At 48.3% G+C, this 26,011-nt stretch overlaps 2 protein-coding genes across 2 annotated transcripts in view; one reads left to right on the forward strand and one right to left on the reverse strand.

The window, feature by feature from the left end:
• The window catches only part of RNF207 (ring finger protein 207), a 201,278-nt gene extending 198,992 nt beyond the window's left edge, over positions 1–2,286 (reverse strand). Inside the window, exon 1 of the mRNA XM_063943427.1 lies at positions 2,217–2,286. The gene's annotated coding sequence lies outside the window, so the exon portion shown is untranslated. The remainder of the gene's footprint in view (positions 1–2,216) is intronic.
• Positions 2,287–5,244: 2,958 nt separating this feature from the next.
• LOC134965322 (uncharacterized) lies at positions 5,245–19,243 on the forward strand. Its single transcript, XM_063941795.1, has 2 exons — positions 5,245–6,365; positions 19,177–19,243. The coding sequence occupies exons 1-2, from the start codon at positions 5,245–5,247 to the stop codon at positions 19,241–19,243; spliced, it is 1,188 nt and encodes a 395-aa protein (XP_063797865.1).
• Positions 19,244–26,011: the final 6,768 nt, after the last annotated feature.

The following is a 26,011-nucleotide window of genomic DNA, read 5'->3' on the forward strand; positions in this document are numbered from 1 at the left end:
TATCACCACATTATCGTGGCGATACGCCGCCTCCCGCCGCCACAATGTATTATATGACTGCCGATGTGAGAGAGTGTTATCTCACCTGTCCCGTGATATGCTTTCTCCCACATCGGCTAGGCTGGTATCGCCGCTGCTGGCTTTCTGCCCATGTGCACACCTTCCACTCTTCCTGCTTGCACCGCTGGCGGCCTCCGGCATTTGCGCGATTAGGCTGGCCGCGCGCCCCGCCAGCTGTGTGATTAAGCTCAGCCTCAGAGAGAAGGAGGCGCATGCGGGACTCTGGCGATTGGGGGGCGAGTACTGGTAGCGGGTTTGGAAGCGCATGGAGAGCCAGGCAGTCATATTACATGAACGCTGCTGTGAGGTAAATACTGTTTTGCACACAATCAATAAAGTTTTATTGTGAAAATTACAATAACCCCCCCCCCCCCCCCAAAAAAAAAAAAAAAAAAACGTTCCATGAAAGAATGCTTTATCCACACATCGCCTGCCCGGGGGAGGCGTTCCGGAACGGCGGCCTTAGTAGGTGAAAAGTGGCAGCAGGGGCATTGCGTCTGCCCTTCGGCTCTCATTCTCCACAGCGGGGAAGCGGTAAGCGGCGGGGGCGCGCGACCCTCGTAGCACATGGCGTTAACACGTCGTTCTTACATTATGTACAGGGCCGGTTCTTGGGCGCTGAGCGCCCCGGGCGACAATAGGGGGTGTGGCTACGTACAGGGGGCGTGGTCATTTACGCCTCCTGTACAGACTGAAATGATGTGCGGTGCGCGATGACGTCATCGCACACCGCACAGTAAAGAACCTTTCCACAAAGGGAAACTAGACGCGTACGCATCTAGTTTCTCTTCACAGCGGCAGCGGGGGGCAACGGGCAGCGGGGGGCACAGCAGCAGCGGATCTTGCCCTGGTGCGGCGCCCTCCGAAAGGCGGCGCCCCAGGCAAAAGTCCTGCTTGCCCGTGGCTAGATCCGCTACTGATTATGTACTTCCCCCAAAAGCAGGCTTAGCGTGCGCTGTGGCTTATAAAAACCACAGCGCACTTTTATACATCCCCCCCCCCCAATGATCCCTATGGCTACATGCATTTTAAATAAGGTTTCTCGTGGCCACTTACAGTATATGGAACCTCTTGTAAAACACAATACACAAACAAATCCTGAAAATATCAGTGTCTTTTCTTCAACAAGTAGATCTTACTAACTTTGGGGCTCATTTACATTTGTAAGTAAGTCATATTTATGACACCCCTCTCAGATGTAGCAGAACACGTCCACGCTTATAGGTGTAAAGGGGGTTACACACTAAAGAGATGTGTGCCGAGCGATCTATCACAGGCCGCTCAGCATACATCTCTCCCCACGCTCAGCACTGTGCCATGTGTGCTGAGCGAGGGGGGGGGGGCTCACTTCACACAGCGTTGAAGTGAGTGACCTGCTAGATTGAGCCTGCATGCAGGATCAATCTAGCACCGGCGATAGCAATGCGGCTGTCGCTGGGGGGCATACACACGACAGATCTGTGCTTAAGTTCTAAGCAATGTAGTCAGATTGCTTAGATTTTAAGCACGGATCTCTCCATGTGTACCCCCCTTTGCTTTCACAATCTCCCTGAAATGCTTTGTCAAAACTAGGCAAGTGTGCTTTGAATATGTTTAATTTGCTACTTATATAGTAAAATCAGAGCAAAAAGTGAACAAGCACAAATAGCTACAGTATAATAACAACATTACACATGAGCCTAAAATATCAGGATGAAGCATATTTACTGTAACTCTGCAATGTGAATACGACGACCAGTTATATACAAGTTTATAAACAGACCTGGAAAAGTGTGAGTTTAACACTCACCCCAGCCACAATGCGTGGTGGAGATAGCCAAATAGTATTCCATCTTTGCAGATACAACTTTAGCAAGGGAGCTTCAAGGGCAAGCAGTGATCTTATGTAACTGTAACATGGACAAACCGCTGAAACGTTTAACCCTTCCATGCTAAGCAAATTTCCAAAATTATGTCAGAAGAGCCTCTAGCTTCCAAAGTGTCTATGCTACCAATAGAGCCAGTGTATAACATATAATACAAGTACAAAACAAATACAAGTTAGAAACGCATTTTGTAACAGTGTGAAAGCAAAACAAGGATTTAGGTGCAAAGAGCGATATTTAGGGAAAGAGCTATATTTGTACCAGTATCTATCATCAGAAAGCTTTTCTCACCTCTTAGGATGTGTGAGGAGCTTGTGTGGGTAGTTCCAGTGCCCCTTCCTCTTTCTGTCCCTGCTCTTACTAGCTGGAGTAGAGAGGAATGATAGAAATGTATAATCGTCTTTCCCTGGGGCGTGACGCATGGCAGTGTCCTACAGCCAATATCTATGGTGACAATACTCTGCCAAGATCACATATCTTCCACTGACAATCTACTAACCCAGAATACACTGAGGGTCTCACTCTCTTCATTACTCATGTCCCTATTTCCAGACAGATCTCTTACAACATTTTACCTACTGGACAAGAAAATCATACTGGGATTTTGTCCTAATTGAGCATGAACCTTGCGATGTTGCTGGCAACGGAATGGCACGTCTCTGCCATCGCACAGAATTGAATTGCCTCTATAGATTGTGGGAGTCTATCTTCAAGAATCTTGGAGAAAGAATAACAAGCAGTGGCGTAACTACCGTGGGTGCAGGGGATGCTGCTGCTATGGGACCCGTATTGTCTCCAGGGTACAGGGTAGGGATGGCCGTTGGTACATACCCCATCGATGGTTGCCATCGATGGCACAATTATCTAGAACCATGGATGGTTATAAAATACGATATCATCTACCATCAATGGTTTCTGGTATTGAATAGCCTCGCATACGCAGAAGAGGCTTTGCTGGAGAACGTCTCTGTGAGCAATAATTACCATGCGTGGTGTAGCTCCCCCGGCAGCTCGCTGCACACAGTCTCACACTGAGTGATAGACACAGTGGGCGGGGAGAGGGGGACAGGGGCGGGGCTGGTGAGTGCTGACTGAGTACTCCTTTCACATCGCCAAAATAACCCGGCTGCTTTTTACCGGGTTGCTGCCGAGTCGAGGTGCGGTGTGAAAGCGCCAGTCTGAATATCCCGGGATGTCCAACCCGGTATTTCTTACCGGGTTAAAAGAAGGGTTGAACACGTGTCGGACCCGGATTGTTGTGCACTAAAATGGTACAGTCCTGGGATATTCTGCCCACCCATGAAGCAATAGCGCTGATTGGCTGTTTCTAGTCAGCTGAGGTTTGTTTACAGTACTGCACTGCGAGCACACGTGTCTTAAAGCAATCTTCACAGCTCTGCACTCCTATGGACCAGTTCTGCACTCCTTGGGACCAGTTCTGCACTTCTGTGGACCAGTTCAGCACTTCTTTGGACCAGTTCTGCACTCCTATGGACCAGTTCTGCACTCCTTTGGACCAGTTCTGCACTCCTTTGGACCAGTTCAGCAACTGTGGACCAGTTCAGCACTTCTTTGGACCAGTTCTGCACTCCTATGGACCAGTTCTGCACTCCTTTGGACCAGTTCAGCACTTCTTTGGACCAGTTCTGCACTCCTATGGACCAGTTCTGCACTCCTTTGGACCAGTTCAGCACTTCTGTGGACCAGTTCAGCACTTCTTTGGACCAGTTCTGCACTCCTATGGACCAGTTCTGCACTCCTTTGGACCAGTTCAGCACTTCTGTGGACCAGTTCAGCACTTCTTTGGACCAGTTCTGCACTCCTTTGGACCTCATTAACCATGGCAAACTGTGGTGATGATGAAGTCAGGGAGTTGCTGCGGATCAGGGGGGTGTGGTTCATTTTATCGACAGTATCTAGGTCGACAATGTTTAGGTCGACCACTATAGGTCGACAGTCACTAGGTCGACATGGATGGAAGGTCGACAGGGTTTCTAGGTGGACATGTGCTAGGTCGACAGGTCTAAAGGTCGACATGAGGAATTTATTTTTTTGTGTCGTTTTCTTCGTAGAGTGACCGGGATCCCAAATTAGTGCACCGCTTCGCTCGCCATGCTTCGGGCATGGTGCCTTCGCTCCGCTACCGCTTCGCTCGGCACACTTTACCGTTCCAATCGTAGTCCACGTGGATCGTTAAGTATGAAAAAATCCCCCCCCCAAAAAAATGTGAAAAACTCATGTTGACCTTTAGACCTGTCGACCTAGCACATGTCGACCTAGAAACCCTGTCGACCTTCCATCCATGTCGACCTAGTGACTGTCGACCTATAGTGGTCGACCTAAACATTGTCGACCTAGACACTGTCGATCTTCAGACCGGATCCCGGATCAGGGGTGAGGAAGAAATACATCGGCAGATAACGGGTACAGTCAGGGATGCGATAACATATTGCAGCATCACTAAAATGCTTGCGGCATCAGGCTTTATTAGGTGGCCAATAAATTGAAGGCACTCAAGAAACCGTTTCACAAGGTTAATGACCACAATAGGAACCGCAGTGGTCCTACCCGCATGGATTGGCAGTACTTTGAGTTGTGTGCCCATGCATTTGCCCATAGCGCATTAAGCAACCCTGTGACATTGTCATCCAGTCTGGCTGCCGCTGAAACTAGCCATGCCTGTACTGCAGAACCCCTCAGTCCAGTAGTGACCCCAGAGGCACGGTCATCTCCGCCACCGCCACCGTCACCTGCATTGCTTGTGGATGAGCCAACACCCATGGCGGAAGATCCACTGCTGATGGGAGAAAACGGTGTGCTGCCTACAACACAGGTGGATGATAATATCCAACCTGGACCTAGTGTGGCCACAACAACTCCAACATCAACAGCCTTTACGAGGACCATGTAAGTTAACGATTATATATTTTCACCAAAATCTGGACATACACTTGTTTTATTATTTGGCTACTTGTCACCTGATTCCGATGTATATGCCAGAGAAAACGTGTAGTAAGTGGCCAAATAGTAAAATATTAAAAAGTAATTGGAGATGAATTACAACTAAAATAGTATTAAAAATGATAAATGTTGCAGTGTATGCAGTGTATAGGTGGGAGGAGACCACAAACACGCTTGCTATCATCACTGCAGTTTTCTATAGCCTCACTGCAATTCACATTTGTTAAGAAATTTTTGATCTCTTGCACCCACAGTATATACTGGAACGCCACGCAGGAGGAGGTCTAACAAGACAGAACAGGCAGCCAAAGCCATGACGACTGTTCTGCTGGATAATCTGTAGCAAATGGACGTAGCCATGGCAGCCAGGGAAGATGCTCGCAAGGACCGTTTCCTGGCAGTGGAACAAACCATGCAGAAAAATTTTATGGATCATATTCGTGAGCTACAGAGGGAGAAACAGGAGTTTCTCACATCTGTGTTTGGTAGCCAAAGTCAACGCTTAGGGCACCCACATAATATGCCTCCCCAATACAGTCACTCATATCCCCATTTCAATCCTGCACCGTACCCAGCACCATATGAGTATACTCATCCCCAACCACCCCCTACACAGAGGCCGGTAGATGCTAATGCACCGGTGTACCAAGCACCGTATGAGTATACTCATCCCCAACCACCCCCTACACAGAGGCCGGTTTATTCTATTGCGCAGGTGTACCAAGCACCATATGAGTATAATCATCCCCAACCACCCCCCACACAGAGGCCTGTGGATCCTAATGCACTGGTGTACCAAGCACCGTATGAGTATACTCATCACCAACCACCCCCTACACAGAGGCCTGTGGATCCTAATGCACTGGTGTACCAAGCACCATATGAGTATACTCATCCCCAACCACCCCCCACACAGAGGCCTGTGGATCCTAATGCACTGGTGTACCAAGCACCGTATGAGTATACTCATCACCAACCACCCCCCACACAGAGGCCTGTGGATCCTAATGCACTGGTGTACCAAGCACTGTATGAGTATACTCATCCCCAACCACCCCCTACACAGAGGCCGGTGGACCCTAATGCAGTGGTGTACCAAGCACCGTATGAGTATACTCATCACCAACCACCCCCTACACAGAGGCATGTGGATCCTAATGCACTGGTGTACCAAGCACCATATGAGTATACTCATCCCCAACCACCCCCTACACAGAGGCCGGTGGACCCTAATGCAGTGGTGTACCAAGCACCGTATGAGTATACTCATCACCAACCACCCCCTACACAGAGGCCTGTGGATCCTAATGCAGTGGTGTACCAAGCACCGTATGAGTATACTCATCACCAACCACCCCCTACACAGAGGCCTGTGGATCCTAATGCAGTGGTGTACCAAGCACCGTATGAGTATACTCATCACCAACCACCCCCTACACAGAGGCCGGTGGACCCTAATGCACCGGTGTGCCAAGCACCGTATGAGTATACTCATCCCCAACCACCCCCCACACACAGAGGCCGGTGGACCCAGGGCCGGAGCTTCCACTAGGCAGCTTTAGGCAGCTGCCTAGGGGCGCCGGAACCTGAGGGGGCGGCCTGCTAAAGCTGCCTGGAAAAAGTAGCGTGGTCGTACCTCTCACAGCCGCCACAATCCCCCCGGCACTCATATCTTACAGTAGCCACAACTGCCAAGCCTCCGTATTGCAGCCTCCAGCTCTGTCTTCACCTGGCACAGGCAGTAACTTTCACAGCTCCTGATGTCCTGGCTGGGGTTGACATGTGGTGCTGCTCTTCATTCCAGGCTCTTTCACAGACCACTCTGCATCGCAGCTTGCAGGTAAGGTGGCTGTACAGCGCACTTTCTGCATTTGATAAGGAAAGAGGGGGAGAGCAGCAGTCTGGGGGGGGGGGGGGGCATGCACACAGATGGTGGGGGAGATAGAACAGCAGACATTTAACAGAGTGTAGGGGGGGTGAGAGTAGCAGGCACCCATACAGACTGGGGAGATGGGGAGAAGAGAGCAGCCATGCAACAGACTGGGGGTGGGGGAGAGCAGCAGCATGCCTTTCACCTGAAGGGCGGGTAGGGGGAAGGGGAAGTAGGCAGAAATTTTGCCTAGGGTGCCGAGAAACCTTGCACCGGCCCTGGACCCTAATGCACCGGTGTACCAAGCACCGTATGAGTATACTCATCCCCAACCACCCCCTACACAGAGGCCGGTGGACCCTAATGCACCGGTGTACCAAGCACCATATGAGTATACTCATCCCCAACCACCCCCCACAGAGGCCGGTGGACCCTAATGCTCCGGTGTATAAAAATTTACCTTAATCTCCTTGGCTTTTAATTTATTACCAGAGTATTTGCAGACTTGTTGTTGCTGTTGTTGTTATTATTCTATTTTAGAAAAACATTAAAACATTTATAATATGCTATGTATTAACATAATATTGTTATTTTGTATGTACAGTTCTTGTTTTGTATAACGTATAAAGGTGTCACACCTGTTTGTTTTGTAAACCTACTGAAGTGTAATTTTTCAACCAACAAAAAGTGTAGCACACAATCAGTAGAGATGAGCGCCGGAAATTTTTCGGGTTTTGTGTTTTGGTTTTGGGTTCGGTTCCGCGGCCGTGTTTTGGGTTCGACCGCGTTTTGGCAAAACCTCACCGAATTTTTTTTGTCGGATTCGGGTGTGTTTTGGATTCGGGTGTTTTTGTCAAAAAACCCTAAAAAACAGCTTAAATCATAGAATTTGGGGGTCATTTTGATCCCAAAGTATTATTAACCTCAAAAACCATAATTTACACTCATTTTCAGTCTATTCTGAATACCTCACACCTCACAATATTATTTTTAGTCCTAAAATTTGCACCGAGGTCGCTGTGTGAGTAAGATAAGCGACCCTAGTGGCCGACACAAACACCGGGCCCATCTAGGAGTGGCACTGCAGTGTCACGCAGGATGTCCCTTCCAAAAAGCCCTCCCCAAACAGCACATGACGCAAAGAAAAAAAGAGGCGCAATGAGGTAGCTGACTGTGTGAGTAAGATAAGCGACCCTAGTGGCCGACACAAACACCGGGCCCATCTAGGAGTGGCACTGCAGTGTCACGCAGGATGTCCCTTCCAAAAAACCCTCCCCAAACAGCACATGACGCAAAGAAAAAAAGAGGCGCAATGAGGTAGCTGACTGTGTGAGTAAGATAAGCGACCCTAGTGGCCGACACAAACACCGGGCCCATCTAGGAGTGGCACTGCAGTGTCACGCAGGATGGCCCTTCCAAAAAACCCTCCCCAAACAGCACATGACGCAAAGAAAAATAAAAGAAAAAAGAGGTGCAAGATGGAATTGTCCTTGGGCCCTCCCACCCACCCTTATGTTGTATAAACAGGACATGCACACTTTAACCAACCCATCATTTCAGTGACAGGGTCTGCCACACGACTGTGACTGATATGACGGGTTGGTTTGGACCCCCCCCAAAAAAGAAGCAATTAATCTCTCCTTGCACAAACTGGCTCTACAGAGGCAAGATGTCCACCTCATCATCATCCTCCGATATATCACCGTGTACATCCCCCTCCTCACAGATTATCAATTCGTCCCCACTGGAATCCACCATCTCAGCTCCCTGTGTACTTTGTGGAGGCAATTGCTGCTGGTCAATGTCTCCGCGGAGGAATTGATTATAATTCATTTTAATGAACATCATCTTCTCCACATTTTCTGGATGTAACCTCGTACGCCGATTGCTGACAAGGTGAGCGGCGGCACTAAACACTCTTTCGGAGTACACACTTGTGGGAGGGCAACTTAGGTAGAATAAAGCCAGTTTGTGCAAGGGCCTCCAAATTGCCTCTTTTTCCTGCCAGTATAAGTACGGACTGTGTGACGTGCCTACTTGGATGCGGTCACTCATATAATCCTCCACCATTCTTTCAATGTTGAGAGAATCATATGCAGTGACAGTAGACGACATGTCCGTAATCGTTGTCAGGTCCTTCAGTCCGGACCAGATGTCAGCATCAGCAGTCGCTCCAGACTGCCCTGCATCACCGCCAGCGGGTGGGCTCGGAATTCTGAGCCTTTTCCTCGCACCCCCAGTTGCGGGAGAATGTGAAGGAGGAGATGTTGACAGGTCGCGTTCCGCTTGACTTGACAATTTTCTCACCAGCAGGTCTTTCAACCCCAGCAGACTTGTGTCTGCCGGAAAGAGAGATCCAAGGTAGGTTTTAAATCTAGGATCGAGCACGGTGGCCAAAATGTAGTGCTCTGATTTCAACAGATTGACCACCCGTGAATCCTTGTTAAGCGAATTAAGGGCTCCATCCACAAGTCCCACATGCCTAGCGGAATCGCTCCGTGTTAGCTCCTCCTTCAATGTCTCCAGCTTCTTCTGCAAAAGCCTGATGAGGGGAATGACCTGACTCAGGCTGGCAGTGTCTGAACTGACTTCACGTGTGGCAAGTTCAAAGGGCATCAGAACCTTGCACAACGTTGAAATCATTCTCCACTGCACTTGAGACAGGTGCATTCCACCTCCTATATCGTGCTCAATTGTATAGGCTTGAATGGCCTTTTGCTGCTCCTCCAACCTCTGAAGCATATAGAGGGTTGAATTCCACCTCGTTACCACTTCTTGCTTCAGATGATGGCAGGGCAGGTTCAGTAGTTTTTGGTGGTGCTCCAGTCTTCTGTACGTGGTGCCTGTACGCCGAAAGTGTCCCGCAATTCTTCTGGCCACCGACAGCATCTCTTGCACGCCCCTGTCGTTTTTTAAAAAATTCTGCACCACCAAATTCAAGGTATGTGCAAAACATGGGACGTGCTGGAATTTGCCCATATTTAATGCACACACAATATTGCTGGCGTTGTCCGATGCCACAAATCCACAGGAGAGTCCAATTGGGGTAAGCCATTCTGCGATGATCTTCCTCAGTTGCCGTAAGAGGTTTTTAGCTGTGTGCGTATTCTGGAAAGCGGTGATACAAAGCGTAGCCTGCCTAGGAAAGAGTTGGCGTTTGCGAGATGCTGCTACTGGTGCCGCCGCTGCTGTTCTTGCGGCGGGAGTCCATACATCTACCCAGTGGGCTGTCACAGTCATATAGTCCTGACCCTGCCCTGCTCCACTTGTCCACATGTCCGTGGTTAAGTGGACATTGGGTACAACTGCATTTTTTAGGACACTGGTGAGTCTTTTTCTGACGTCCGTGTACATTCTCGGTATCGCCTGCCTACAGAAGTGGAACCTAGATGGTATTTGGTAACGGGGGCACACTGCCTCAATAAATTGTCTAGTTCCCTGTGAACTAACGGCGGATACCGGACGCACGTCTAACACCAACATAGTTGTCAAGGCCTCAGTTATCCGCTTTGCAGCAGGATGACTGCTGTGATATTTCATCTTCCTCGCAAAGGACTGTTGGACAGTCAATTGCTTACTGGAAGTAGTACAAGTGGGCTTACGACTTCCCCTCTGGGATGACCATCGACTCCCAGCAGCAACAACAGCAGCGCCAGCAGCAGTAGGCGTTACACGCAAGGATGCATCGGAGGAATCCCAGGCAGGAGAGGACTCGTCAGAATTGCCAGTGACATGGCCTGCAGGACTATTGGCATTCCTGGGGAAGGAGGAAATTGACACTGAGGGAGTTGGTGGGGTGGTTTGCGTGAGCTTGGTTACAAGAGGAAGGGATTTACTGGTCAGTGGACTGCTTCCGCTGTCGCCCAAGTTTTTGAACTTGTCACTGACTTATTATGAATGCGCTGCAGGTGACGTATAAGGGAGGATGTTCCGAGGTGGTTAACGTCCTTACCCCTACTTATTACAGCTTGACAAAGGGAACACACGGCTTGACAAATGTTGTCCGCATTTCTGGTGAAATACTTCCACACCGAAGAGCTGATTTTTTTGGTATTTTCACCAGGCATGTCAACGGCCATATTCCTCCCACGGACAACAGGTGTCTCCCCGGGTGCCTGACTTAAACAAACCACCTCACCATCAGAATCCTCCTGGTCAATTTCCTCCCCAGCGCCAGCAACACCCATATCCTCCTCATCCTGGTGTACTTCAACACTGACATCTTCAATCTGACTATCAGGAACTGGACTGCGGGTGCTCCTTCCAGCACTTGCAGGGGGCGTGCAAATGGTGGAAGGCGCATGCTCTTCACGTCCAGTGTTGGGAAGGTCAGGCATCGCAACCGACACAATTGGACTCTCCTTGTGGATTTGGGATTTCGAAGAACGCACAGTTCTTTGCGGTGCTTTTGCCAGCTTGAGTCTTTTCAGTTTTCTAGCGAGAGGCTGAGTGCTTCCATCCTCATGTGAAGCTGAACCACTAGCCATGAACATAGGCCAGGGCCTCAGCCGTTCCTTGCCACTCCGTGTGGTAAATGGCATATTGGCAAGTTTACGCTTCTCCTCCGACAATTTTATTTTAGGTTTTGGAGTCCTTTTTTTACTGATATTTGGTGTTTTGGATTTGACATGCTCTGTACTATGACATTGGGCATCGGCCTTGGCAGACGACGTTGCTGGCATTTCATCGTCTCGGCCATGACTAGTGGCAGCAGCTTCAGCACGAGGTGGAAGTGGATCTTGATCTTTCCCTAATTTTGGAACCTCAACATTTTTGTTCTCCATATTTTAATAGGCACAACTAAAAGGCACCTCAGGTAAACAATGGAGATGGATGGATACTAGTATACAATTATGGATGGACTGCCGAGTGCCGACACAGAGGTAGCTACAGCCGTGGACTATTGTACTGTACTGTGTCTGCTGCTAATATAGACTGGATGATAATGAGATGTAGTATGTATGTATAAAGAAGAAAGAAAAAAAAACCACGGGTAGGTGGTATACAATTATGGATGGACTGCCGAGTGCCGACACAGAGGTAGCTACAGCCGTGGACTACCGTACTGTGTCTGCTGCTAATATAGACTGGTTGATAATGAGATGTAGTATGTATAAAGAAGAAAGAAAAAAAAAACCACGGGTAGGTGGTATACAATTATGGACGGACTGCCGAGTGCCGACACAGAGGTAGCTACAGCCGTGGACTACCGTACTGTGTCTGCTGCTAATATAGACTGGTTGATAATGAGATGTAGTATGTATAAAGAAGAAAGAAAAAAAAACCACGGGTAGGTGGTATACAATTATGGACGGACTGCCGAGTGCCGACACAGAGGTAGCTACAGCCGTGGACTACCGTACTGTACTGTGTCTGCTGCTAATATAGACTGGATGATAATGAGATGTAGTATGTATAAAGAAGAAAGAAAAAAAAACCACGGGTAGGTGGTATACAATTATGGACGGACTGCCGAGTGCCGACACAGAGGTAGCTACAGCCGTGGACTACCGTACTGTACTGTGTCTGCTGCTAATATAGACTGGTTGATAAAGAGATGTAGTATGTATGTATAAAGAAGAAAGAAAAAAAAACCACGGGTAGGTGGTATACAATTATGGATGGACTGCCGAGTGCCGACACAGAGGTAGCTACAGCCGTGGACTACTGTACTGTGTCTGCTGCTAATATAGACTGGTTGATAAAGAGATGTAGTATGTATGTATAAAGAAGAAAGAAAAAAAAACCACGGGTAGGTGGTATACAATTATGGACGGACTGCCGAGTGCCGACACAGAGGTAGCTACAGCCGTGGACTACCGTACTGTACTGTGTCTGCTGCTAATATAGACTGGTTGATAAAGAGATGTAGTGTGTATGTATAAAGAAGAAAGAAAAAAAAACCACGGGTAGGTGGTATACAATTATGGATGGACTGCCGAGTGCCGACACAGAGGTAGCTACAGCCGTGGACTACTGTACTGTGTCTGCTGCTAATATAGACTGGTTGATAAAGAGATGTAGTATGTATGTATAAAGAAGAAAGAAAAAAAAAACACGGGTAGGTGGTATACAATTATGGATGGACTGCCGAGTGCCGACACAGAGGTAGCTACAGCCGTGAACTACCGTACTGTGTCTGCTGCGACTGGATGATAAATAATGATATAAAAAATATATATATATCACTACTGCAGCCGGACAGGTATATATTATATAATGACGGACCTGCTGGACACTGTCTGTCAGCAGAATGAGTTTTTTATAGAATTAAAAAAAAAACACCACACAAGTCACACGACGAGTGTTTAACTTTTTCAGGCAATCACAATATAGTATACTACTAACTATACTGGTGGTCAGTGTGGTCAGGTCACTGGTCAGTCACACTGGCAGTGGCACTCCTGCAGCAAAAGTGTGCACTGTTTAATTTTAATAATATGTACTCCCAGGGCCGGTGCAAGGTTTCTCAACGCCCTAGGCAAAACTTCAGCCTGCTGCCCCCCCCCCCCCCCCCCCCAACCACACACCGAGTTTTAGTACTGTACATACAGAAAATGCGGTAGAACACAGAAAACAGGTTTTTACTGCATTTTCCTTTTAGTACATCCCGTCAAGCATGCTGACTCTAATGGGCCCTACACACTGGTCGATATCTCAGAACGATATTGTTCAGATAAGAACACTATATCATTCATATCGTTTAGTATGGAGGCACCGACGATGAAAGATGTGCCTCCCCGCAGTCGTTCATCGTTGGTTTTTAATAGTTTTTCAATGCAAGCCAATTTGAATGATATCGATCATCGTTCAAATCGCACTAATCGTCCAGTGTGTAGGGCTTATTAGTGGGAACTTCAGGACAGGTTGCTGCTGTAATGCTGCTGGTGCTCTACCCCGGGTGCTCAAGAACCGCTAGACAAGGGCTGAATTAAGCCTTCGGGGGGCCCAGGGCACTTAAGTCAGCATACCTCCGCCGGGACACCGGCAGCGAAATGTCGGCAGGTGAGCGCAAGAAGACCCTTGTGGGCTCGTTGTGCTCGCCACAGGTTCTATCTACACTAGTGGGAATAGTCCCTGCTAGTCGGCATGCCGACTGTTGGGATTCTCAAGGGGCGGGATGTAGGGGGAACTGTTTTGACCGGTCACATAACTACATCCCGTGCCTGCTGTTTCTCTAATCCCGTGTGTGTGTGTGTGTGTGTGTGTGTGTGTGTGTGTGTGTGTATATATATATATATATATATATATATATATATATTATAATAAAAGGCTAACGCTGCTCCTCACCTGTTTGGGGGGGGGGGGGGGGTTTCAGTGTTTTTTCGTGCCGGCAGACACTATATGGCGCCCGACCAAGCAGTACAAGTGTTGCTCCGTCCAGGTGTGCACAGCCACTGGCTCTGACATTACTGTTATAATGTTCTGTCATTTTGATGGCCTGGTAACTAGTGTATTTTATATATATATATATATATATATATATATATATATATATATATATATAAATAATGTCATCTCTTTCCCCCTTCCAGCACCTCCATCCCTTATATATTTAAAGATGCACCCTCACCCCCGCCCTTTGCTGTATAGATTAAATAATCCCCCCACACCTTAAGTATTTCCCAACCCTCTCACCCACAGTCTTTATATATTAAATGAAGCTCTCACCTACCCAATGAGCCCCCAGTCCTTAATCCTGCTATATTTGGTGATGCAGTAGGAGGGACCCGACCCCTTAATCGCCCTATGTGTTGCGATCATGAAGGGTAGGGTGGGAGGGTCCGCAGGGGCAAACACAGGATTTCTAAGAGGGGGTTTCCAGATAAATGCTATACATTTAAAGAATATATATATATATATATATATACACACACACACACATCAGTGCCGTAACTAGACATTTTAGCACTGTGTGCAAGAAACGGCATCAGTGCCCCCCTTCCTTAACGAAAACCGGTGGCAGTGCGCGTCGTACGCGCACGCAAAAAAATATAGGGGCGTGGCTTTACGGGAAAGGGGTGTGGTCACAAAATAATTCCAATTCATGTAATGGTGCACAGTAATCCCCATTATTCAAATTACGCCGCACAGTAGCACCACTACACCAGGTAGAGCCCCTTTTACACCTTATGGCAGACAGCGTCCCCTTTTTACACATTACGGCGGACAGCGTCCTCTTTTTACACATTACGGCAGACAGCGTCCCCTTTTTTACACATTACGGCAGACAGCGTCCCCTGTTTACACATTGTGGCAGACAGAGTCCCCCTTTTACACGTTACGGCAGACAGCACCTCCTGTTTTACAAATTACGGCAGAGAGCGTCACCTTTTTTACACTTTACGGCAGACAGCGTCCACCTTTTACATGTTACGGCAGACAGCATCCCCTTTTACACATTATGGCAGGCAGAGTCCCCGTTTAACACAGTATGGCAGGCAGATTCACCCTTACACCCCCCCTCCCGTCCTAGTGTAGTGTAGTGTTGTGAAGTGTACTGTGGTGTAGTGTAGTGTAGTGTAATATAATGTAGCATAGTGTAGTGTAGTGTAGTGTAGTCACTTACGTGCTGTTGTGGGTGGGCGGCGGCGGCTTTACTGGGACACAGGCGGGCGGGTGGCGGCTTCAGCAGCAGGAGTCTTGTGGGCGGCAGCGGCTTCTGAATTTCAGGGGAGGGGGGCCGGGCTGCCGCTGGGCCATTGAGAAGGCTGCCTGTCGCACAGACGCTGAAGCGGCTTGAAAACTTCCTCTGAACTTGAAGCCGCGGCTTCAAGTTCAGAGGAAGTTGTGGAACACAGGTGGGCGGGTGGCGGTGGCTTCAGCGGGACATGGTTGTGTCTAGGCGGTGGGCGGCGGCTTCAGAGGGACATGGGCGGCTCCGCCGTCAGCGGGACACAGGTGGCGCCGCCTTCAGCAGTCTGGGCTCGAAGCTAGCAGGTGTGATGCCCGATGGTGTGCCCTCAGTGCATTTGTGGGCAAGGCACCATTGGCACACACCTAGTTACGGCTCTGATATACATAAGACTGCACCCCCCTCCCTCCCGCATTCAATGCAATTCAGCAACCAGATGACACTCCATGGGTGTTAAAAAAAAAAAAAAAAAAACAGAAAAACAGTGGCTGTATCATTTTCTATAAGAGTATGTGTGTAATAAATATATATATATATATATATATATATATATATATTACACACATACTTACTGTATATTTCTATACATAAACACACCATACACACACACACTCGCATATAAATACATACACATAAAGTAAGGTCACACTTAAACATTTGGAGGAGCTTGGAGTCCTTCTGACAAACTTATGCTGCATACCAGGGCAGACTAGCTGCCTCTTCCTGGAGCTCAGTGCAGCCGTGTACCTGCCTATCTGTCGCTGCCGAGTTCCTGCTGCTACCAACATTTCTGGGTGCCAAGTGTCCGCCGTTGCCGACTGCCCGCTGTTCCCGCCTCTGCTGAGTTCCTGCTGCAGCTCCCCTCCGCCCTCTATACATTGCACACGCTGCAACTTTGATCCTGGCAGCGGCAGTCACTCTCAGTGTGACTGTGTAAAGCTGCCTTCGTCCACCAAAAACCCCCAAACTTGTCCCATCAGCGGAGGTCCCTGCATGTGCCGGGGGGGGGGAATTCTAGGAGGAGGAGGGAGGGAGAGGAGGGAGGGGGGCTGGGCTGTAATATTCATGATATGCAATCTTCGGGTCAGGGCAGGGGGGAGGTGTAAAGCGCAGGGGGGGAGATGTACTAAGCCTGAAAAGTGATAAATATCACTGTGATAAATGACCAGCCAATCGGCTCCTAACTGCCATGTCACAGGCTGTGTTTGAAAAATGACAGTTAGGAGCCGATTGGCTGGTACTTTATCACAGTGATATTTATCACTTTTCAAGCTTAGTACATCTGGCCCAGGGTGAGATCGCGGACGTCTGTGGAGAAGACAGTTAGAACAACTGTAACCTGCTTACTCTAAGTGCATAGAGTATTGAAGCCGCTGCCAATGGGTTACATTCACACTGACAGTGCAGCAGGGATGTCGCGGCCGCCTATCTGTTACGGCAGCGGCTTCAATACTCTATGCACTTAGAGTAAGCAGGTTACAGTTGTTCTAACTGTCTTCTCCACAGACGTCCGCGATCTCACCCTGCGCTTTACACCTCCCCCCCGCCCTGACCCCGCGATTGCATATCATGAATGCTGCCGGCTATGGTTACAGAGTTGTTGTAGCAACAGTCTCCTGCTCCTCTACACGGTAACGCTCCACATGACAAGAAGCCAAGCATTCATCGGCAGCATGAGCTGCCGCCCTCCAGTGGTCTGCGCCCATAGGCAGCTGCCTAAAGCTGCCTAGTGGTGGCGCCGGCCCTGTGTACTCCTGGCTCCTGCTATAACCTATAACTGGCACTGCTCCCCAGTCTCCCCCACAATTATAAGCTGTGTGAGCACAGTCAGATATATACATAGATGATGCAGCACACTGGGCTGAGCAGTGCACACAGATATGGTATGTGACTGAGTCACTGTGTATCGTTTTTTTCAGGCAGAGAACGGATTATATTAAATAAAACTGCACTGTCTGGTGGTCACTGTGGTCAGTCACTACTAAACTCTGCACTCTCTACAGTACTCCTAAGCTCCAGTAAATCAAGTGTCTCTGTCTCAAATCAATCTCACTCTCTCTCTTCTAATCTAAATGGAGAGGACGCCAGCCACGTCCTCTCCCTATCAATCTCAATGCACGTGTGAAAATGGCGGCGACGCGCGGCTCCTTATATAGAATCCGAGTCTCGCGAGAATCCGACAGCGTCATGATGACGTTCGGGCGCGCTCGGGTTAACCGAGCAAGGCGGGAAGATCCGAGTCGCTCGGACCCGTGAAAAAAAACATGAAGTTCGGGCGGGTTCGGATTCCGAGGAACCGAACCCGCTCATCTCTAACAATCAGTTGAACATGGGCACAGAAGTTGAATGGGCAAAAACTGGGAACCAATCAAGTCCTTTAAAAATGACATCACACTGGTTTTAACATGGGTGATCCGAGTTGAGCAAAAAGGCACCAACACTGCCATAACCCGTGAATAACCCAGGGCAGTATTGTCGGAGCATTGTTCAAATCCCGGATCTGACCTGCGTTTGTGATGTGAAAGGGGTATATGAGTGACTATGCAGCCACTCTACCTTCCCTTCCCCGCCGTTACTTTATCAACTCAAGTGACTAGGAAGGATTCATCACCGTACAGTGGTGAGCAGGAACTAGAAGATGGTCTGCTTAGTGTGTCTCTGACATGTCGATACGCAGTGGCGCTGCCCGGCAGCACTAAACAGTAATGAGTGTTGTGGGCAGGAGCAAGGAGGTGAGGTCCGTCTAACCAATGCAGCACGTATCTACCCCGACTCCAGGCACAGTGCAGTGCACAGTAAAAATCCATCGCCATTGGACCTACACCCCACCATCGATGGCGGAACACTATCTGATGATCCGCCATCGATGGTGAAAGTATCAGATACTGGTCAAAACCCATCGATGATTTGGAATCATCGATGGTCGATGGCCATCCCTAGTACAGGGTAAAAAAACAAACAAAAACAAAAAAATATTAATAAGCTGCATTGCAACCTAAACAGCAGCATTTTTGAGTTTACATCTTTAAAAAGTCCGAAAAAAACTCCAAGTACCACCCTGATTGTGTAACCCATGGGTCTTCAACCTGTGGCCCTCCAGCTGCTGTGAAACTACACATCCCAGCATGCCCTGCCTCAGGTTTAGCATGCCTTAATAGCAAAACGGTGGCAGGTTATGCATGGTGTAACCCTTTGGGGCAGATGTAGTAATCCTTGGAGAGTGATAAAGTGGAGAGTGATAAAGGACCAACCAGTCAGCTCCTAACTGTTATTTTTCATACACAGCCTGTAACATGTCACTTAGGAGTTGATTGGCTGCTACTTTATCTCTCTCCAAGGATTAGTACATCTCCCAATTTGATTTTAACAGGCAGATTTATTAAAACCGCTGAAAACGGGAAAGTGGAGCTGTTGCTGACAGCAACCAATCAGATACATTATCATTTTTTAAGTGGACAACACCTCCACTCAGAAAATGATAGCTAGAATCTGGTTGCTATGGACAACACATCTCGCTAGTTCCGCCACTGACTCATGGGAGACATTTATCAAAGTTTGTGGAGAGAGAAAGTGGAGAGAGATAAAGTACCAACCAATCAGCTCCTAACTGCCATGTTACAGTCTGTGTTTGAAAAATGACAGTTATTATCTGGTTGGTATTTTATCCCTCTCCACTCTATCTTTCTCCAAGCTTTGATAAATTGCCCCCTGTTTTTTGCCATCTCTTCCTTATAGCTGGAAGACAATTATTATTTAAAGACTTTTAACCTTTTCTTATTTCACAGCTACAGAACAGTGAGATCTTCTACACGGAACATTGGCAGCTATGAGAAGGTTGCTGCACTCTCCTAATTATGACATCTACAGCTGCGTCTGAGAGCAACCTGTTGTGAAGAAGAGGCTTTTGGCTTCCAGACTTCTGATAAACTGTATTTTCATTAAAGAGATGTCTGCTGTAAATCATTCACAGTCAGACTTCGACTGTGTCTTTTAAAGTTGTCACAAGGTTATGTATAAAGCTGCTTTTAAGGTGCATACACACTGAGCGCTTTTCCCCCCTGCCCAGCGATGTCAGCGGCTTTCCATAGCAGGACGCTATGGAAAGCCGCTCACCGCACCGTTCATCTACTGGTAATACCAGCAGATGAACGCGGCCGCCAGCGATGAAGCTGGAGCACGCATCAGCGCTAACCGCTCATCATTTGGGCATACACACTGGGCGGCTTTGAGCTGAAAGCAGCTCAACACACCAAAAGTGAGCTGCTTTCAGCTCAAAATCGCCCAGTGTGTATGGGCCTTCAGACTCTTGTGAAACGTACAGACATAGAGGTCTATTTATCCCCATCCACATCTGATGATGCGGATGACAGGTGATAAACTTGACCAAACTCGCACTGCGATAATTGAGTACATCGCATGGATGTATCAATTATCACATGCACGGACAGAGCTTGCGGTCAAGCTCTGTCCCTGCGATACCTCTTCGCAGCATCATCTGGGTATTTTTCATAAAAAACACAGATGGCCTGCTGTGCATGCGCCGCCGCTCGTCTCAACCACCGCCGGGTCCCCGCCCTCACTCCAGCCTGGTCGCCACTACCCCGTGCCGGATAAGGCACCCCCGCCACCGGGTTCATACTTACCAGTCCCAGGAGCCAGTGTCCGCTGCCCCGGTGAGCACTGCTGGGCCCTTCTTCTGCACTGTGCCCCGCAGTGCTGTAAAGTGAGCTGCCATTTTGCAGCATCACTTTACTGCTCCATGGTCACAGCGCAGCATATGGGGGACCCGGCGCCTGGCAGCGCTCACGGGAGCAGCTTTGATCAGCTTGTGTGTCTATCGGGGACACATAGCTGATCACTGGAGCCGGGTCCTGCACACCTTTTTCTGCCAGGGGCAGAGAAAGCTGGGCAAAACGGTGCAGAACGCAGTGCTTCCCTGTGATCTTGCCAGCCTAAGGTGGCGAGATTATCACAGGCAGTGGCGTAACTAGAATTTTTTCTCCCCCAAGCCAAAACATTCTCTGGTGCCCCCCCCCCCCCCCCCCTAATTGCCACTAGTGAAGCGATGAATCTGCGTGCGCCTGAAGCGGCGTGGCCTTGCTGAAATGGGCGTGGCTTTGCATAAAGGGACGTGACGTTGCAGGAAAAGGCTACCTTATACCCCAGTTTTGCAACCTGCACGCCCAGACGTTGGCCACCACAGGAAAGAAAAATAATCCTGATTCATGCCCCTTACATTATTTGTCATTTTTCCTCCTTATAGTAATTCCCATTATACATTATGCCACATACTGTAATGGCCCTTAGACATTATGCCACACACAATAATGCCCATGACACAATATGCCACACACCATAATGCCCCCGACACATTATGCCACACACCGTAATGCCTGCGACACATTATGACACGCAATGCCCGTTATACATTATGTTACACACTGCAATGCCCCTGATACATTATAGCACATACAATGCCTGTGACACATTATGACACACGCCACAATGCCTGTGACACATTATGACACACACCGCAATGTCCGTGATACATTATGCCACACACTGCAATGACCCTGAGATATTATACCACATACCACAATGCCTGTGATATAGTATACCACACACTGTAATGCCTGTGACACATACCGCAATGCCCGTTATACCCTATGCCACACACCGCAATGCCCATCATATATTATGCCACACACTGCAATGCCCCTGAGACGTTATACCACATACCACAATGCCTGTCATATAGTATACCACACACCGTAATGCCTGTGACACATTATGACACACACAGCAATGTACGTTACACATTATGCCACACACCGCAATGCCCATTACACATTAAGTCCTACAGTAAGGCGTCTAATTACTTTTAAATTACCTGCTCGTTGCTAGGGGTTTCATGCTCTTGGTTCCATGCACCGTGCCAGGGGTTTTCATGCTGAGGGTGTCATGCTCATTGCCAGGGGTTGCATGCGGTAGGTGTTATGCTTGTTGCCAGAGGTATCATGTGCTGGGTTTCAAGCTTGTTGCCAGGGGGTAAAATTCATTGTCATGGGTCTCATGCACTGGGTGTCATGCTCGTTGCTAGGAGGTAATGCTTGTTGCCAGGGATTTAATGAGCTGGGTGTTGTGCTTGTAACCAGGGGGTAATGGTTGTTGCTATGGCTGTGCTCCCAGTGCCACATATGCCCCCAGTGCCAGATATTCCCCCACAGTGCCAGATACACATATGCCCCCAGTGCCCCATATGCCCCCCCCCCCCCAAGTGCCAGCTACACACATACCCCCAGTGCCAGGTACACATATACCCCCAGTGCCAAATATGCCCCCCCTCCAGTGCCAGGTACACATATACCCCCAGTGCCAAATATGCTCCCCCAGGTGCCAGCTACACATATACCCTCAGTGCCAAATATGCCCCCCCCCCAGTGCCAGGTACACATATACCCCAAGTGCCAAACATGCCCCCCCCCCAGTGCCAGGTACAGATATACCCCCCCAGTGCCAGGTACACATATACCCCCAGTGCCAAACATGCCCCCCCCCCAGTGCCAAATATGCCCCCCCCAGTGCCAGGTACACATATACCCCCTCAGTACCAAATATGCCCCCCCCCCTGTGCCAGGTACACCCCCCTTCCCCGGGCTCCCCCGCTCCTGTGTGTTTTCGGAAGGAGCCGGAGGGCACAGTGCGCGCCTCTCCTGTGTATCCCTCCTGTGTCTCCAGCGGCGTGTCTGTCAAATGAAGTGCCGGTTCGTGAGCCAATCAGAGCTCACGAACTGGCACTTCATTTAACAGACACGCCGCTGCCGCCAGAGATCCAGGAGGGACAGGAGAGGCGCGCACTGTGCCCTCCGTGTCCTTCCCAAAACAATCAGTGGCGGCGGTGCCCCCGCAGCCCTGCGCCTCCAAGCGATCGCAGTGGCTGCGGGGCCCTAGTTACGCCGCTGATCACAGGGCACACTGCGGTATTTTTTTACAGTTTTTTTTCGTACATTCGCCCTGTCAAAGTCAGAAAAATATCCCCATACACTCTGCCATATTTGCACCTCACGCTGGTCTGCGCTGCGCATGCGTACGCTCTCCCGTGAAGGCGCATACCCGCAATAGCGTGCACCCGCGGACGCACGGTATGCGTATTTACGGTAGAGTTTATGTAACCGTGGCGTGCGACTCATTCGTTACATATTTTCACAATTAATGTAGTTTGTAGACCATGGTCCCTTTGATAGATTCTGAAAGTTTGGTTAATATAGAATGTCCCTGAACGGAGGAATCCCTCTTTGTATTGTAGGAAGGGTCTAACAGGAATCATACAGCAGTGTTTGGTACCCATCGGAAGAGTATTTAAATAGCAATATTCCGGTGTTGGTTTGGAGCGTATTAATCGCTCGTGCGGATAGTTATGGACATAAGAAGTTTATGTCCATTTCTATTATTTACTCATACTCAGGTATGCGGCGGGAAACCTAGTTTCCCACCCACCTGAGCTGTTTGAAATCGTCACAGCCCACCTGTATGAATCACCCTATGACCTTTTGTTATAATGCGAAGCCGAATTCCTGCGTCCAATGGACAATGAGGTTGTAGGGACCATTAGATTGCATTGTGTGAGTAGCATAAAAGACGGGCCTGTGGCATCCAGCTTTCACTTCTCATCAAACGGTTCTCATTGCTGATAATCGGGAAGCTGGATGTCCAGAGGCGCATGCGATCATACCCTTTGTGCGTAAGTTTTTCTCCGTAATCATATTGTCTTACTGTGAGCCAATCTCTCTCTCTCCGTCTCTCTCTCTCTCTCTCTCCCTTCTCTTTCTCTCGTATCTCCCATTGACTAGTATTGTATTGTATTAGATCAGCATAGTATTGTATTGTATTTCTTGTATAGTTATTCGGTTAGGAAGTCTCTGTTATATTGTAGTGTATCATTTGTACTGTGATTCTTTTTGCAAGTATAATAGTTATAATACAGATAATAGGCTTTGGACCCTAAACCAGTATCTGTGTATTTCCTATAGTTTTAAGTGTTCACTTGAGCGCCGGTGACGCTCAAGCAGCTTTGTAGTTAGTCAGGTTACACAAGGTTGCACTTACACCCTGTATTCACATTAAGGTATTCTGTGTATTTCATTGATAAAAGGTTTAGACATAAAGGTATAGCGTTGTGAGCGTCTGCGCCGCTGGTGATCTCCTCGTGGTCTCGAGCGTCCGCTACGCCATAGCGAATCATTACTCTAGTCATCACCAATAACGTGCTGTCCTGTGATCACTGGGCCGTGAGCGAACGTGACGCTTGAGCGTCTCGCCTACGGCTAAGCGATCGTTACGCAACTAGCGTACCCTTACGGTACTTCTTAAGTAAACAGCGTACTGTGTTCTTAGACTTCATTAAGGGTTGTTTATACGACAAAGGAAGATAGTAATTGTCAATTGGGGGACTCGTCCTGTCCTTCTCATATCTGCACTAGGTAGATCAGCAGACATTATCCCCCAGCAAAGGGTGGGAGGTTGTCTCGCAGTGCTGACGGGATAAGCGTCTGCTTCACTTAGATAAAGAGTGCTGAAGGAATCCGGGAACCGGAAGTAAGAACAAAACGCTTGTGTCTTTTAAAACTGTTTATTTCTCTTCTGTCTTGCGTATACACGCACGCATACATATATATCTGCATTTCTTTTTCAATTTCGTATATCACTATTCCTGTTTGCCAATTTTTATAGTTGATAGAAAGTACTAAAAGAGACTTGCTGTTATTTCATAGTTTAAGAATAGAGGTAATAGTTAAAAGTGTAGACAAACACACAGGTTTGCCTGGGAGATAAGGCAAAGCCAGTGGGGTACGCGGTAGATGATCAGGGATCGTTTACATTGATAAAAGAAATTGTGTTACGGTGGATCTTTTGTTTTGCGTACACGTGTCTCTAACAAAGACTAGCGTACGCAATCCAAAGGCAGACGCACGCAGCGTACATTACGCAACGTAGCGTCCGGTTACGCCCACGTAGCTCAAGTTGTGAAAAGGCGATAAGTAACGCGACGCGGTAAATAACGCAAATCTATTTTTGGAAAATTTGAAATTTAGTTTAACAGATCCTGCTCCTAATTGGTAACACAGCTGGGCTAAAGAAAATTTCTGCGCAGAAATAGATATAGAAACGAAAGTGTACATGTGTTGAGTGAGTGTGTTTTTATTACATAAGTTTATATAACTTAGAGGTTGAACCAAAAAGAAATCGGGTAGGACATACGTGTAAGTGACATATACGGTGGCTAAGGAGGCATCCTTGGTTAAATAAAATATGAGCATTAGAGTATAGCGGACCAGTATACAAGACCAGGAGGTCAGACCAGGAGGTCGTACAGAACAAGACCAGGAGGTCATAAGGAGACAAAGAAGGTCCGCTATAAAGGTACAAGAAGCACAACCCCGGGGGTTGGTGCTAAAACCCATATAGGCCATTGGAAGCTCTGGCTGAAGGAATCCGCAGCCGCAATTTTCGATTCCATTGATCTCTCAGTACATAACAGGTAGTGCTTATGTACTGAACGATTGTACCGCACGTAATTGTGTGCAGTAGTTAGTAAATCTGACCTAATACCATTAGAGTAAAGTGGTCACAAACGCTATTTGTACATTCTGACGTGATTTGTGTAATTTTTTATTTTTAAAGGGAAGTTCGCTGGTCACTCAGGAACTATCTAACAACCCCACCTTTACTGGAAAGAGTAAGTGTCCTGCGGGTAACCCTCATATGTTCCAGTAAACAGAAGGTTTCTGGTAGGGCCCTGTATCGAGTACGCCAGCACCATATCGGTGTGATCAGGTCGTATTGGTCGAGGTGGGCGAGTGAGTGGGGTACTCGGTAAACCGCCACCGCCGGCCTATTTTGAATAATTTGGTTTGCTGTAAGGGTTCGCTGAAGACCGTGATATAAAGATCAAAGGAGTAGTAAGCAACACCTGCAGATTATGGGGGCCAATTGTTCAGGTAGGGGGCGATCAACCTCGGTTCGGGTTGATTCAGAGAACCGACCAGTCGGGTCGGCAAGGTACATCATGTGTGAAAAATACGGAAGTCACACAGAGGTTTTATGTGATGAATGGGAGAGAATGACTGTACAAGACAGGGAGAAATTCCCAAGAATAGGTAGCTTCAGTCCAGAAGTGTTACAAAATTTAAGGAGGAGGATATGTCTCATAAAATCAACAAAGAGACGAATTCAGCATCATGATTATTTACAGTTGTGGCAACAGGAAGGTGAGATACAGAGAGGTTTGGCTCTGGCGGCGGGATCTGGGGCAGTCAGGAAACTGATCGCCACAGCCCCGCCACCACCATACATAGCAGGAGAGAAGTTGATTACGGAGAGAAACGCACTGGGTTGTAAAACACAAACACTTAGTAACCCTGTAAATGTTAATGATGTTAACCAAGTAACTCATGCAAGTATTAACCAGTGCAAGTTGTACCCTGTTTTGAACTTTCCTCAGGAGTGTGATCAAGAAGACGATCCAGCAACAATTTCAGCTCTCTCTCTAGCGGCCACCATAGCAGAGACCACAGTAGGCACAGCAACACCCACGAGATTAGCGAAAGCCCCTAGCGGAGG

This window comes from Pseudophryne corroboree, chromosome 10 (genome assembly GCF_028390025.1).
Source record: "Pseudophryne corroboree isolate aPseCor3 chromosome 10, aPseCor3.hap2, whole genome shotgun sequence".
Lineage (NCBI taxonomy): Eukaryota > Metazoa > Chordata > Amphibia > Anura > Myobatrachidae > Pseudophryne > Pseudophryne corroboree.

Coding starts and splice junctions, on each gene's coding strand:
- LOC134965322 (XM_063941795.1), top strand. CDS start 5,245: ATGGCAGCCAGGGAAGATGCTCGCAAGGACCGTTTCCTGGCAGTGGAA. Junction 6,366..19,176: donor GCACCGGTGTGCCAAGCACC/GTATGAGTATAC, acceptor CTTATTTCACAG/CTACAGAACAGTGAGATCTT.